A 14,224-nucleotide genomic window follows, 5' to 3' on the forward strand; every position below is an offset into this window, starting at 1 on the left:
CAAATAAATGGCTTCAGGTATTTTGTTTCCTTGGCATCCAATGGGACAGTAAGGTGAAGCAATCTCAGCAATGAAAAAAGGATCCGATGGCTAGCAGAAGAAAAATACGGCCGTCCTGAGAGACCCCACCAAACGCCATTTGGCCTGTTGTCTTTGGATGCCCCCCGTCTGTGCCTTGCGGCTCCCCTGCTTTCAAGTGGTCCCTAAAAGTAAGCCACAATTTATCAAGCGTCATTTCAGCCCTTTATAACCTTGTAAATATTTTTCAATATCCAATCTAAATCCTCTTAATTAGGATTAATTAATCCTCTCTGTCTCCGCAGAATAACTGTCCACCTCAGCTTTATCCATGGTTGCAGACAGTCGGTGTCAAAAAAGGTCCAGAATACCTGAGTTCTGTTGCCAGTTCTGTACCTTTCTGGCTGTAGGACCTGGGACAAGTCACCTCTTCTGACACTGCTCTGACTTAATGTCCACGTCACCCCACTTTAGAAGCATTTTCTGAATTTTACATGCTCCAGCTATTTTTTATTCTCCATCCTTCCTTTTAGAAACTTCCTCCTCCTCTGGTTTCTAGTTTCCCTATTTTTCTACATCTCTCAGGCTCTACTCGACTTTGTCAACCCCTTACATGATTGTCTTTCCCAGGACTTTCTCTTGACCCTCTGCTACTCTCTACTATCTTCCCTAGGTGATCTCATCCAAACCCATAGCTTCAATTACCTGGTGTCTCCCTTCATGGACAGTTACACACTGATTAAAATGAAAACTATGAAGCCATGTATGATGTTCATGATGTTATGATCTTGAGTCTTGTACACATTTATCTGTACTATAATTACAACCATATACAGACTGAGTTCGTGTAGGTAAAGACTAGAAGGGCAGGTGGTGGATGAGTGGATACCTCCTGTAGTTTGCTCGTCTTCTGTCCTTTGGGAAACCTGTTGTCCCCTACTCCACGTGGTCCTGGAGAAGCATCAGTCATGGCACTGCCACCACACCACACCACACTGTGGGCTTGTGACCCAGACTGGCCAATCAGAGGATCCCAGTATCTCAGACACAGTGATGAGTTCAAATCTGGTCAGTCATCTCTGAGGCTCTCCTACCAGCAGGAGGACTGCATCTTTTGACTGGCTGAGAGTGGTCATCTTAACTTCTGGGCAGAGCTTGTCTTCAGAGTGAAGTTAACCGTAAAAAGAAGCAAGACTAATGGAGGAGAGGGAGTCTGAGCTCCATGATCTTGTCTGAATTCCTAGATCTTGCTGTGTCTACACTTACCCCTCCTGATTCCCCAGTCACATAAACCAATAAATGTCCTTTGTTGTTTAAACTAGTTTGAACTCAGCTTCTGTCATTTTCAAACCAGAATCCTGACTGTCTTGGGCAAGAGGAAAAAAGTGTTTTTTTTATTATTTAGAGTCCTCTCAGTGATGCTGTAACACTTGAGTACTTAACTCTCTCCCCACCCCATCTCCCCACACACGCACCCATTGTTGTATTTCATTGAGGGCATAAGGAAGGAGCATGGGTGCAGGGACACCCTTTCCAATCCCTCATCATAGGAATCATGCCAATAGGCCATGTGAATAGAGGTTTGTTTTTTTTAAACCTTTATGCATTAAAAAACAACAGTCTTAAGTATTGTACAATATAAGTGCTGTCTCTAATACAAATCACTGGTGGAAAGGAACGGGACACACCCTCCTCTCAGGTCACACAATAGGTGGTAAAGTGTTTGTGTTCTTGGGGGAGCAGTTTTTGTTTTGTTGTCCTGTGGAGGTCTTGGACTCCGCTGGCCCAACAACTGCCTCGGGCTTTCCGGAAGCTTCTGCTATATGAGGCAGCTGGACTTCAGCTGTGTGCTGGACAGAGCCCTGCTGATTACCTGAATTCTGATCCTGTTTAGTGGCGCCTTCTTTGATTTTGTCTTTAGTCTCTATTTGAAGGATCACCTCTGCCAAAGAGGAGAGAGCAGGAACAAGTAAGTGTTCAAATATGAATTATATTCTAACAGTCCATTAGGCTCTCAATCATTTTGGGGAAATCTGGTTGTAATGATACAAAAACAAGTCATTTGTAAAGCACATTCTGTGTGCCAGGCACTATTCTAAGCCCTTTACACTTACTGGTTCCTTTGATCCTTCCTGCAACTAGAGAGAACAGGCATTATTCTCATTCTCATAAATGGAGAAACTGTGGCACAGAGAGGTTAAGTAAATTGCCCAAGGGCCCACAGCTCGTAAGTGGTAGGGCCAGAATTTATCCCAGGCAACCTGACTCCAGTGTCCAAGGACATAACCATGATGCTATATTGCATATAAAAGTTACTTGTATAATTCCATAATCTGATAAAAATTCAAAAGGTAATTATAGGGCTTGCAGAGCAGGACACATTGAAAGAAAAGGAAAGGAGGCAAATAGGAATTGGAGATAGGAGAAACACGGAAATTCCTGATGAGAGGGCAAAAAAAAAGGAGAACCCAGCCACAACCGAGTTTCCTGAAAGAGGAAAATCCCCAAATTAAGAAGTGGCAGGCCAGTAGTGATGGAGCCAGAATAATTAACCAAGGTTGAGCTCAGAGAAATTGGCATGCAATCCTCCAGAGATGTCTGACCCCCTGGATTATGGAAATAGGACTGGCTATTTGAGGTACTGTACCTTTTTTGCCCAAGTGATGTTGCCCTTGAACCTTGTCCTTCCTGGCCTCAGAAGGGAAACAGAGACTGGATTTCCTCAAGGTCTGAAGCCTGGGCTGTGCTTTGAGGTTCTGCGGCTCATGAATCCAAGCATGCTTGAGGGCCTGGTCAGGGGTCATGCGAAGAGAAGGCTCCCAGCTACACACCAACAAAGCCCAGCATCGGTTAGGGGTTTTATTTCCCTTTTTAATAATGAAATATTTTCAAAGACCCCAATAAAGAACCTAAATAAGATATAAAAATGGTTCATTTTTAAAGAACCCATTTAAGCTATGTTAAAACTCAAAGATACCATAGAACAGAGCTTATGACATATAATTTTAAAGTACCTGGAGGCAACTATTGGAAATGATCTTTTTAGAAAATGTGTATGACAAGCCAAGGAATATCTCGGAGCCCAAATTCCGTTACAAGAAATATTATAGAAAATCCAAACCAGTGGGATTTAGGGTTTAATAAAATAAGAACATCAAAATGAAGAGATGCTTAATTGTGATTCCCAAACTATGGAATTTGGACCTCCAAATATATCACAAAGAACATTATAGAACACTAGAATATTAAGATCATGAGGGGACTTGGAGGTAATCCAAACTGCTAATGCAGTAACAAAATACACTTGACAAAATACACTTGACCCACCATGGAATCATCTTGCCTTTCTTGAGTAATTATAGTAACATGGCACTAACTCACAGAACTAGCTATTCCAGTTTTTAAAAACTCCAATTCTTTAAAAGTTCTTCATTTTCATTGAGCCAAGATTCACTTCTCAGGAACTTTTAGCCCAGTAACTCTGACCCGGTCTTAAATTCTACCCATTAGCATCATACAGAATGAGACAATAATCCATCTTTTATGTCACAACCCTTCAACTATCTGAAAACATTTACATGACTACTAATTATTGATCATATGACATGATCAGTTCCTTCCTAGATAGGAAAGCTCAGCCGTTATCTAACTGGTGTCCATCATGCTGGGAATAGCTACTAACTGCAAGGCGATGGCATTAATATTTCAGACTCATCAAGGTCTAAACAACTCAAGTTCCCAGTTCTTTGTCCAATGAACTGCTGTTAAGCTACACCTCACCTCTCCTGAACTCCTAGAGTTAGCCTATAAAACCTAGACACAGAACTTTACATTTATTCCTATTAAATCTGACCCAAAAATTTTAGTCTCTCAAAGACTTGCTAATTAGCCAAATACAAAGTAATAAAACAACAGGCCCTGACAGCATGACTGCCTCTTACAAGGTGTGAGCAACCAGCCCTTTGCACTAAAAAGGAGAATAATTTCATTCTTGGCTCTGAGTTTCTGGATTACCCACCTCGGTCTCAGTACTGAGTTTCTGTTACGAGTTAATGGCCATTCATTCTATCACCTCAGCAAGAGGCTGGGGTGGAGTGGGGGTCATCATGGGGCACAGGATCCTTCTCTATCTCCATTTTTCAGATGGGTAGCATGACCCCGCAGATGGGAAAACTTTTGGCAGTCCCTGGTGGTTTATTTTCTGAGCTAGTACCTAAACTCCAGATGCACAAATGCCAGAAGAGTAGTATTTTGCTAAAACTACTTCATCCCACTGAAGGAATGAGAGAACATAAAGGTATGGTCTTCTAAAAATACTAAACAATTATAGGACTAATACAGCTGGAAGAGACCTTAGTAATACCCCACTCTACAGAAAAGGAAACTGAAGCCCAGAGAGACAATGACTTGTCCAATATCACATGGTTAATTTATTTGCCACTCAGTGGAGACAGACTTGCATAACCTCTTTAAAATTGGTGACAACAGCTAGTATTTTCTAAATACCTTCTAAACTAGGTACAGTTCTAAGGTGCTTTATGGACTATTGGGTTTGTTTTTTTTTTTTATCAATACTATGACTTGGGTGAAGTACAGAGCCTACTTTCTAAGATTCAAAATATGCCTATAGATTCTAAAAAGCTGTACACAATAAATGGTTTATAGATCACCCTTTCCCTAGTTCCCTAATATGAGAGGATTTAGACTCTAAACCCTAGGGGAATGGGTGGGAAGGGGCCTGAAACCAGCTTGTACTGGGCAGGTATGCAAATAGTTATTGATACAACAGGCTCTCTGAAGACCTTGGCTTCAGTTCATGAAGGAGAAAACATTGAGGACTTGCCTGCAGCCTTGCATCCAGGCAGTCAGGGCAAGAAGGAAGCAAGCTCGACCCGCACGCTGTGTAATCCAGGGCAAGTCACTGAACCTCTCGAGCCTCAGGCTCCATGTCTCACAACATCAAATCGTCTGTCCCGCTGACCACACAGGATGGACAGTGGAGAGAGCAGGCTGATGAGGCAACAGATAGGAAAGCATCTTGTAGACTCTAAAGATCTAGGGTCCGTGTTTATTATGTCCCATGACTGCGTCCCAGCCCCAGACTTTCACCAGCAAACATGTGGGAAAGTACAGTATTTAAGAGGAAGCCCAGAAGCAAAGACACCCTGACAAACTCACACCAAACACTTTCTCAGAAAGTCCAGGAAACTGGTGTCGTACGTTTTCAGCACCATGGTGAGATCCTTGGAATCCGGGTATCTTTTTTTCCCCCCTGTTGTTGGTTATGTTTTAGGAAAACCTTTGGAATCTTTAGAGATATAACATTATGTGTTTAGTTCCAGGTGTGAATATGCATTGGTCACATCACAGCTGTTCACTCAACCATGCTGCTTCTGGGAGTGGTCTCTGCAGCTCTCCTGCCTCCTCACACACAGACAAACACACCCGCAGTCTTAGTTTAAAACAACCACACGTAAATTATCCAATGAATACAATTTACTTTTACAAATAACTTCCTACTACTCGGCATGTTCTGAGCCACCACCTCCTCCTGGAATCAATCAAATGATTTTAATGGTTTAACATTAACCAACGTAAAGTAAAATAATAACGATAATGATAATGATGAGGAGGAGGAGGAGGAGGATAATAATAATAGTAAAGTAAATCTGAAATGACAGAAACGGTCCGCTCTGAACAAAAAGCATGTTGTCCATTCTTGGCTTATCTATGCCCTTGATCCTTCCTCACCCCAAAACGTGAGAATTTGGGACACCCATGAGGAATAACAGGAAAGTCATTTTAGGAGAAGGATTGACTTTCAGAGCTCATGTACAAGCCACACAAGCAAGTTAACCTCATTTCTTATTTTTACAGTCACGTCAAAATTTTGTCCATAACTGGAATGATCAAACTTGGTTGGTGGCTTAAGACACTGCTTGGAATGATTTTCTTCAGCCATTTCCACTGATTAAAGCCCTCACCAAATGTATCTTCTGTCATTGCTGAAAAGAAACCCCCGAAGACAGGTCCAAAGGTGGCCTGAGAACACAGTGCAATGCCTTGAAGGCAAGACCACTCGTTTGGACATCTCGGTCCTGGTGAGCAAGTGCAGAAAGGTGACCATGTATGCTCACACCTTGTAAATATACATGTAAAAGGGTGGATATGTATATACACACATGCAAAGTTGACACATTGCATGAAATTCTCACAAAAACTCGGGGTTCATACAATGGACATCCTGGAAGGTACATAATGAAATGCTTCTAATTACTTTTGCAATCAATACAATTTGCAGGGCGTCCAACAGAACACCTGCTCTTACTGAATTCCTAGAAGAGCCCATGAATGTGTGTATGTGTGTATATACACACATGGGTATCTGTGTGTTTATATAGAAAAAAATGGGCTGGGGGTACTGCATAGGGCAAAGGTCCTGTGAACTCCTTTCTGACTGTGGCACCAGGGCTCCCACCTTATCTTATACTGTCTTTTCATAAATGGCCAAAGAAGAATTAGATTCATGGGCTTACAAATAACATAGCTCCTCCAGTCATCCTTATGTAATTGCTTTTCTTGTACAAGTTTTTCCTACCTCTCTGACCTTCCCCAATATCTCATTATTCTCGCTACCTCCTCTTGCTGCCTGGAGCACCTACATATCTTGCTACCTTTGAAGAAACAACTTTCCTCTTAATTAAGGGTATTAACTAGGAGTGGCTGGGGTCTGAGGACCTATTGGCAGCCCAAACCTGGGGAAGGGAGAGCCAAGAACTTAAGTGGATACAGTGTTTCCAAACTTGCCTCATCACAAGCTGCTGTAAAAAACATACAGACTCCTGAGTCCCACCTCAAACACACTATACCATAGGAGGATCCTGGGGATTAGCATTTTTCCCAAGAACCCAAATGATTCTTATAATCAAATAAAATTTGGGAAACACGGATGAGGATGCAGCTGCCAATAACGTCCTTTCTTACGCAGGAAGGGAAGATGTGTGATTTTGCTACCAAAACCACATTCGGAAGCCTAGTGCTGATGGTAAAAATCGGGTACTCTATGAAATGGACATGTGTATGTCTTTGGTACCCTCTTACCAAAATGCCTATATTCCCTTCCTTTTGATTCCCCCAAGTACAATCTCTTGAGTTCAGGGTTATAGGCTTGAGATGTGACTCTTCCCACATTGTCTTTGTCTAGCAGGAGGGAACACCAATGCTCCTACTTGTCTTTCCCTAAATCCTTTGAAATCCAAAAGGCTGAATTAAAAGTGGTGGATGGGAAAAGTATATCTGGGGTCAAGAGACCAGTTCCATTGCCCCATGCATAAGTTATACCAGCGAGTCAGCCAGAGCCTCTGCTGCCATCAGACTGCTCTGGTATGGGGCTGACCAATCCGAGTGGACGACAGTCTTGGCATTGGAGGGGGATCCTGGAGGACCTTTTCTTGCCAGACCTTAAAATTTTAGTTTCTGGATCGTGGGCTTAGAGCTGTGGCTTTTTAACCAACTGGTACAGAAATAGACTACATTTTAACCCCCAGGTGGCTGAACCAATATATACCGACTGCCCATCAACATGACTGAAACACTTTTGTCCAGGAGGGTCCCCCAGGGTGGTGTTTTTTGACTCCTATTGATGGGACAAGATGTGGAGAGAAATTATGTGATTTGTCTACCCATTTTGAGGCCACCGTTGGGTGAAAATAAGAGGCAGGAGGGCTGGGAACGACAGTGTGAGCCTGTGCACTAAGCTGACGACACTGTCGTTCCGGATGGCAGGGAGCCCGTCTGTGGAGCCCTCGTCCCTCACATCTGGCTTCACTCCACTTGGCTGACATTAGGGCCACTATGGCTTTTTGTACACGGGAATCCCTTAGCAAAGGGATTTTAGATCTGGGGCTGGCTTCATCTTCTGGTTCACAGTGGCCCAGAAGCCCTGCCCGAGTTGGACTTCATTGATCCACCGGTCCGTCCTGTACAGCACAACTTGGCTTGAAAGACAGAGGATCATAAAATCCAGAGTCTGGGAACTGGGATGGGGGTTGCAGCATGGAGGCTGTGGATGAAGCTTAATTCCAGCAATAAGGCAGATGTCCTATACAAAATTGACAAGCCATAGCTGACAGCCCTTGCTTACCCATTTTATACCAAAGTTGCAATGAATCTGGAATAGTAAGGGACTGGGGGATTAAGAGAATTTCAGCGGGAAAGAATAAGGCTCCATTAATAATAAACTGCAGCAATGGAATTTTCCACTATTCTTGCAAAGACGCTTCTGCTCTTTGATTTCCTTCACCGTGCATAGTGCGAGCGGGCAGGCAAGCTGCTAGGGGAGGTGGGGAGAATTGTTAGGAGAGGGTAGAGTTCTAATCTTTTGGGGTTTCAAGATCTGCTGATAGGCCTTCTGAGCAGGAACCTGATCATTCTAGGCACCTGTGCATCTTCACTGCCGAGACCTCGTTCCCAGTGACTGCCCCACCCATCTCCATCATGCACCTGGTACCACGGCTCAGCATCTTTTTACTTTTCTGAAAGAAACCTCTAAGCACAGTCTGCCTTTTGGGGTGGGGCCAGAGGAAGAGCATCATATGGGGTGTAGGGCATGGAGGGTGTCTTCCAGGGCTGGGAAACCTCATCAGCTACAACAGGAAAAAGAGAGTCAGACCTGGGACTCCCCAAAGAATGTCTGTCTCCTGGAGGCCGTCTGGATGAAGTGGGTTGGTGGCAAGCCCAGCACCTTCAACAAGGACAAAGCAGTGGATTCACTCCTCTGGAGTCACACATTCCAAGACTGTTAGAACTGGGTGGGACTTCAGCTAAACGTTGTCTTCTACAGATAAGGACCCAGGATATTAAGCGATAACCTCAAGCCAGTGGCAGAGCAGGTCCAGAGCCTGAGACTTGACTCCTAATCCAGGGCTGTTTCAGTATCCTGAGCACTGACACCACCTACATTATTCTAAACAGACATCAGCACCTACTAGATAGGCCATTCGTGAGAGCAGCCAGATCCCACTGTCCAAGCAAATAAACCAGTGCAGCTGCGGACCACCCCTGAATTAAGGAGTGACACATCCCAGCTCAGAGCATGGGAAGGGAGGAAAGGAAAAGGAGATGGAAATCACCAGATGGGCATCAGACCATGATATGACAAAATATCTTCTGAAAAGACAAGAGTAACACCTGCTTGGTCACCTTTCCCCACTGCAACCTACAGGGGTGCACACAGAAGAGAGAAACGACAGGTGTCCCCCTCAGCTCTGGGCCCCTGTCCTTGCAGCCAGGTTCCCAGGTTGTCCCTTCATGACCCTGCCCTCCTGTTCCTCAGCCTCACTGAGGTCAGGAGGAAGCTGCAGTTCTGGGGCAGTACGAACCTCCACCCAGATCCCATGCCCTCCATTCTCCTTGGAAATTGGAGGAGGATTGGCTCAGGGATGCTTCACTGAATCATCCATCATCAACCTTAGAAGCCATGGACTCTGGTCCCCTCATTTTACAGAGATCCAGACCAGGGAAGTGACTTGCCAAAGAGAAGGAGGACTAGCCTCCAGGTTTACTGATTTCCAGGGCAGTGTTCATCCCACCATAGCTATCATTTATAGCTGCTACCAACTAAATTATTTGAATACTTTATTATCAGTTTCAACCATAAGATGAATCTCTACATTAATTCTCAAGGATGTATGTGTCTCCCCAACCAACCTTTAACTTTAAGACAATCTAGAAAATGGAGATTTGGGATGAATGGTTGAGAGAGAGAGAGGAATTAGATATGTCTTTGTTCAGAGTCAAAATATCTTTGTTCCCTGGGGAAACCCTAAAATGTGAAATTTCTAATTTTTAGGATTATTTTCTCCTATGTCATCTAATTTGGCTTAACAAGATGTCTTTAAGTAAAAGAATAGCAGGTATAATAAATAATCATATGAGAGTCTTGGTAAAGCCTTTTCATTGGGTGATATTCTTCCCAGAAAGTTAAGATGGTAACTAACAACTGAACAGTGCACAGATTTCAATGGGTGTCATGTCAGCCTTGTTTTTAGATTCTTTGGACTATGTTTGAAAGACTGGTATAACAGTTTTATTTTAAATGTCACTATTCAAAATATGCTGGAAGTTACATCCTTTGCAGTTACTTAAATTTATGATAAAAAGGTTAGATGTCAACTCAAAAGTGTACATAATTTCAAAACATCCAACCCTGTCCCATAAACAGATGCAGGCCATTGCCCTAGAGCGAGTCCGATGCAGCCTGGAGTCTGAGAGCGGAAGTTACCCATCCCGAGGGCATCGGCTGGAAGGCAGCCGGGTCCCCCTCACCTCCATGATGCAGGCTAGCTGCTCCCCCTTGTTCTCCCCAGGGAACAGGGGGTAGCCCATGTACAGCTCGGCCATGATGCAGCCCAGGCTCCACATATCAATGGCCATGTTGTAGGGATGGCCCAGGATCACCTCTGGGGATCGGTAGAACCAGCTTTGAATGTAGGTGTAGGCTGCAGGGGAAAGAAAGAGAAACCTCACGTGGAAATCTCCTCTCCAGAGCACGCTGCTCCACATACCTGCTCAGGTGAGGGTGGACAATAATTAATTAAGAACCCCCCCTACCCCCGACTTCTTTTCACTCTCCAGGCTTTGCAGGGAGAAGGAAGTACAAATGGCCAGCACTTATGAGTCCCATCCCACATCTAATCTCATCACATCCTCAGAGCAACCTGATTATCAGGAGGGGTTGTTAGCCTCACGTTACTGATAAAGAACTCTAAAGTAGGCATTGTTCTAGAGAAGTAAATTTGTCAGGCAAGCTTTCAAAAAAGAAAACATAAGACGAATATAAAGCTAAGTTTTCAAATTGTCTGATTAATCTGGGGTAGACACCCTCTGAAGTATTGCGATTTGGCAAGGGAAGACGTGTATGAAAGTTGAAAAAGAAGCGTGCAAAATGCATAATTTAAAAATGTATATTCCATACATTATGTGCATTGTGTTATATAAAGTATAGAAAGAAAAGTTCAACAAAATCTCAGCAGACGAGGAGGTACAGAGGATATTTAGTATTGCAGGCAGCCTAGATTTTACAGATGAGGAAACTGAGGTTGGAGAAATGGGACATTACAGTTATTTGCAAATGCTGTTAACTGGTTACCTAGATGGGGGCAGGGCAAGGGATTTTGTAGTCACTTCTCTGTTTTTTGACTTGGGTACAGTAAGGATGTAATAATTTTTAGTGATTTAAAACAAAATAAAGATTTAATAAAAATGACTTTGTACCCTGTCTGTTTCCAAAATGGACCTGAGGCACTTTGCAATCAAAGTACAAATATACAGGAAAGATTTTTTTCTTTTCTGTACGTGGGCCTCTCACTGTTGTGGCCTCTCCCATTGCGGAGCACAGGCTCCAGACGCGCAGGCTCAGCTGCCATGGCTCACGGGCCCAGCCGCTCTGCAGCATGTGGGATCTTCCTGGACCGGGGCTTGAACCCACGTCCCCTGCATCGGCAGGCGGACTCTCAACCACTGCGCCACCAGGGAACCCCAACAGGAAAGATTTTTTAAATGAATTTAATGACAAAGGAAGACAAATACAGTATGATTTCACTTACATGTGGAATCTAAAAAGTGAACAAACAAAAGGAAAGAGAAATGTCTATTTAGGTTTTCTGTCCATTTTTGGATTGGGTTGTTTGTTTTTTTTGATATTAAGCTGCGTGAGCTGCTTGTATATTTTGGAGATTAATCCTTTGTCAGTTGCTTTGTTTGCAAATATTTTCTCCCATTCTGAGGGTTGTCTTTTCGTCTTGTTTATGGTTTCCTTTACTGTGCAAAAGGTTTTAAGTTTCATTAGGTCACATTTGTTTATTTTTGTTTTTATTCCATTTCTCTAGGAGGTGGGTCAGAAAGGATCTTGCTGTGGTTTATGTCATAGAGTGTTCTGCCTATGTTTTCCTCTAAGAGTTTTATAGTGTCTGGCCTTACATTTAGGTCTTTAATCCATTTTGAGTTTATTTTTGTGTATGGTGTTAGGGAGTGCTCTAATCTCATTCTTTTACATTTAGCTGTCCAGTTTTCCCAGCACCACTTATTGAAGAGGCTGTCTTTTCTCCATTGTATATTCTTGCCTCCTTTATCAAAAATAAGGTGACCATGTGTGCATGGGTTTATCTCTGGGCTTTCTATTCTGTTCCATTGATCTATAATTCTGCTTTTGTGCCAGTACCATATTGCCTTGATTACTGTAGCTTTGTAATATGGTCTGAAGTCCGGGAGCCTGAATCTTCCAGCTCTGTTTTTCTTTCTCAAGATTGCTTTGGCTATGTGGGGTCCTTTGTGTTTCCATACAAATTGTGACATTGTTTGTTCTAGTTCTGTGAAAAATGCCATTGATAGTTTGATAGAGGTTGCATTGAATCTGTAGGTTGCTTTGGGTAGTATAGTCATTTTCACAATGTTGATTCTTCCAATCCAAGAAATGGTATCTCTCCATCTGTTTGTATCATCTTTTATTTCTTTCATCAGTGTCTTATAGTTTTCTGCATACAGGCCTTTTGTCTCCTTAGTTAGGTTTATTCCTAGGTATTTTATTCTTTTTGTTGCAGTGGTAAATGGGAGTTTCCTTAATTTCTCTTTCAGATTTTTCATCATTAGTGTATAGGAATGCAAGAGATTTCTGTGCATTAATTTTGCATCCTGCTATTTTACCAAATTTATTGTTTAGCTCCAGTAGTTTTCTGGTAGTATCTTTAGGATTCTCTATGTATAGTATCATGTCATCTGCAAAGAGTGACAGTTTTACTTCTTCTTTTCCGATTTGGATTTCCTTTCTTTTTCATCTCTGATCGGCTGTGGCTGTCTTCCAAAACTATGTTGAATAATAGTGGCGAGAGTGGGCAGCCTTGTCTTGTTCCTGATCTTAGTGGAAATTGTTTCAGTTTTTCAACATTGAGAACGATGTTGGCTGTGGCTTTGTCATATATGGCCTTTATTACAGAGGTAAGTTCCCTCTATGCCTTTCTGGAGAGTTTATCATAAATGGGTGTTGAATTTTGTTGAAAGCTTTTTCTGCATCTATTGAGATTATCATATGGTTTTCATCCTTCAATTTGTTAACATGGTAAAAGCAGGAAAACTAAATAGTTGAATGACAACAGCATCACCTGGAGGAATATACAGTCTGGTCCATGCAGGAAACACACATTCAAATAAAATTTTGTAAGGAGCCAAGTTGATTTTGAGTCTTCAAGGACAAGTAGGAATTAGCAATGGAAAGAAGGCAAATAAGAACCATCTGAAGACCTGGAGCCACGGGTACTGGCACCCAGTGTGGTGTGGCAGGGGGTCAAAGGTGAACGTGGGCAGCATGGGACAAGGTTGAAGCAGCGGACAGGGGCCAGCCTGATTCGAAATAGTTTGTGAACTAAACAGGCTAAGGGGTATGTGTGTGAATTTTAAGCAGAGGGGTGTTTGGGCTCAGATTTTATTTTAGGAAACTCCCTCTGACTAGAGTGGCTTGATGGGTAGGCCCGAGTAGGCTACCAGTCAAGGCAAGGATGCCCGTTAGTAGTCAGAGTAAAGGCAGCAAGTGGAAGGAGAGAGCGGTTTTGAGAAACGCAGGAAATGGACTAGAGCTTGCTGAACGGACGTGAAGGGTGCAAGTACCTGAGGCACCTCTGCTGACTGAGGGTGATGCTATTTACTAACAGAAAATATAGGAGGGAAAACGCCTGGCGAGGGGGAGACGTTATTGATTCAGTGATGACTTACGTCAAATGATCAAGTGGTCTGTGACAAGAGCAAGGTCTGGGCTAAAGATCCTGACTTGGCAGTCACTGTCACACTGGTGACCATTGGAACTTGAAGTTGCCCAAGCTTTGAAAGAAAAAAGGACCAGGGGGGAAAAGAATGGAATCTCACAGAATATGGTATGGTAGTGAGAGCCGTGGGTGTAGGTGACACAAAAGATTAGCAAGCCACAAACAATGAAGAGTAGGAAGGGAGGCGGGGAGAAAAGTACAAAAGAATGGTGTCATATGGGCCCAGAAATAAAATGTACTAAGCGGGGTATAATGAATAGGGTCTATAAGATAAGGTGAGAAAGTGTACCCTGGGTTTGGCAACAGAAAAGTCATGAGTGCTTTCTGCAAGGCCAGTTTTGACACACTTTAAGGTAATTTTCAGTGGAAACTACTAATATCAATAGCATAGA

The 14,224-nt window shown here is 43.0% G+C and overlaps 1 protein-coding gene across 1 annotated transcript in view; it reads right to left on the minus strand.

Annotated features, from left to right (window-relative positions):
- Positions 1-1,718: 1,718 nt before the first annotated feature.
- The window catches only part of LOC307060744 (RAD51-associated protein 1-like), a gene marked incomplete at its 3' end in the record, with an annotated part of 39,443 nt that continues 26,937 nt past the window's right edge, over positions 1,719-14,224 (minus strand). The window contains 7 exon segments of the mRNA XM_079715455.1: positions 1,719-1,960; positions 2,666-2,841; positions 5,197-5,288; positions 5,290-5,309; positions 5,312-5,326; positions 8,701-8,761; positions 10,345-10,517. Coding sequence (XP_079571581.1) covers positions 1,719-1,960; positions 2,666-2,841; positions 5,197-5,288; positions 5,290-5,309; positions 5,312-5,326; positions 8,701-8,761; positions 10,345-10,517 — 779 coding nt within the window.

The sequence above is a fragment of the Hyperoodon ampullatus genome, assembly GCF_949752795.1.
Source record: "Hyperoodon ampullatus genome assembly, chromosome: 11".
Lineage (NCBI taxonomy): Eukaryota > Metazoa > Chordata > Mammalia > Artiodactyla > Ziphiidae > Hyperoodon > Hyperoodon ampullatus.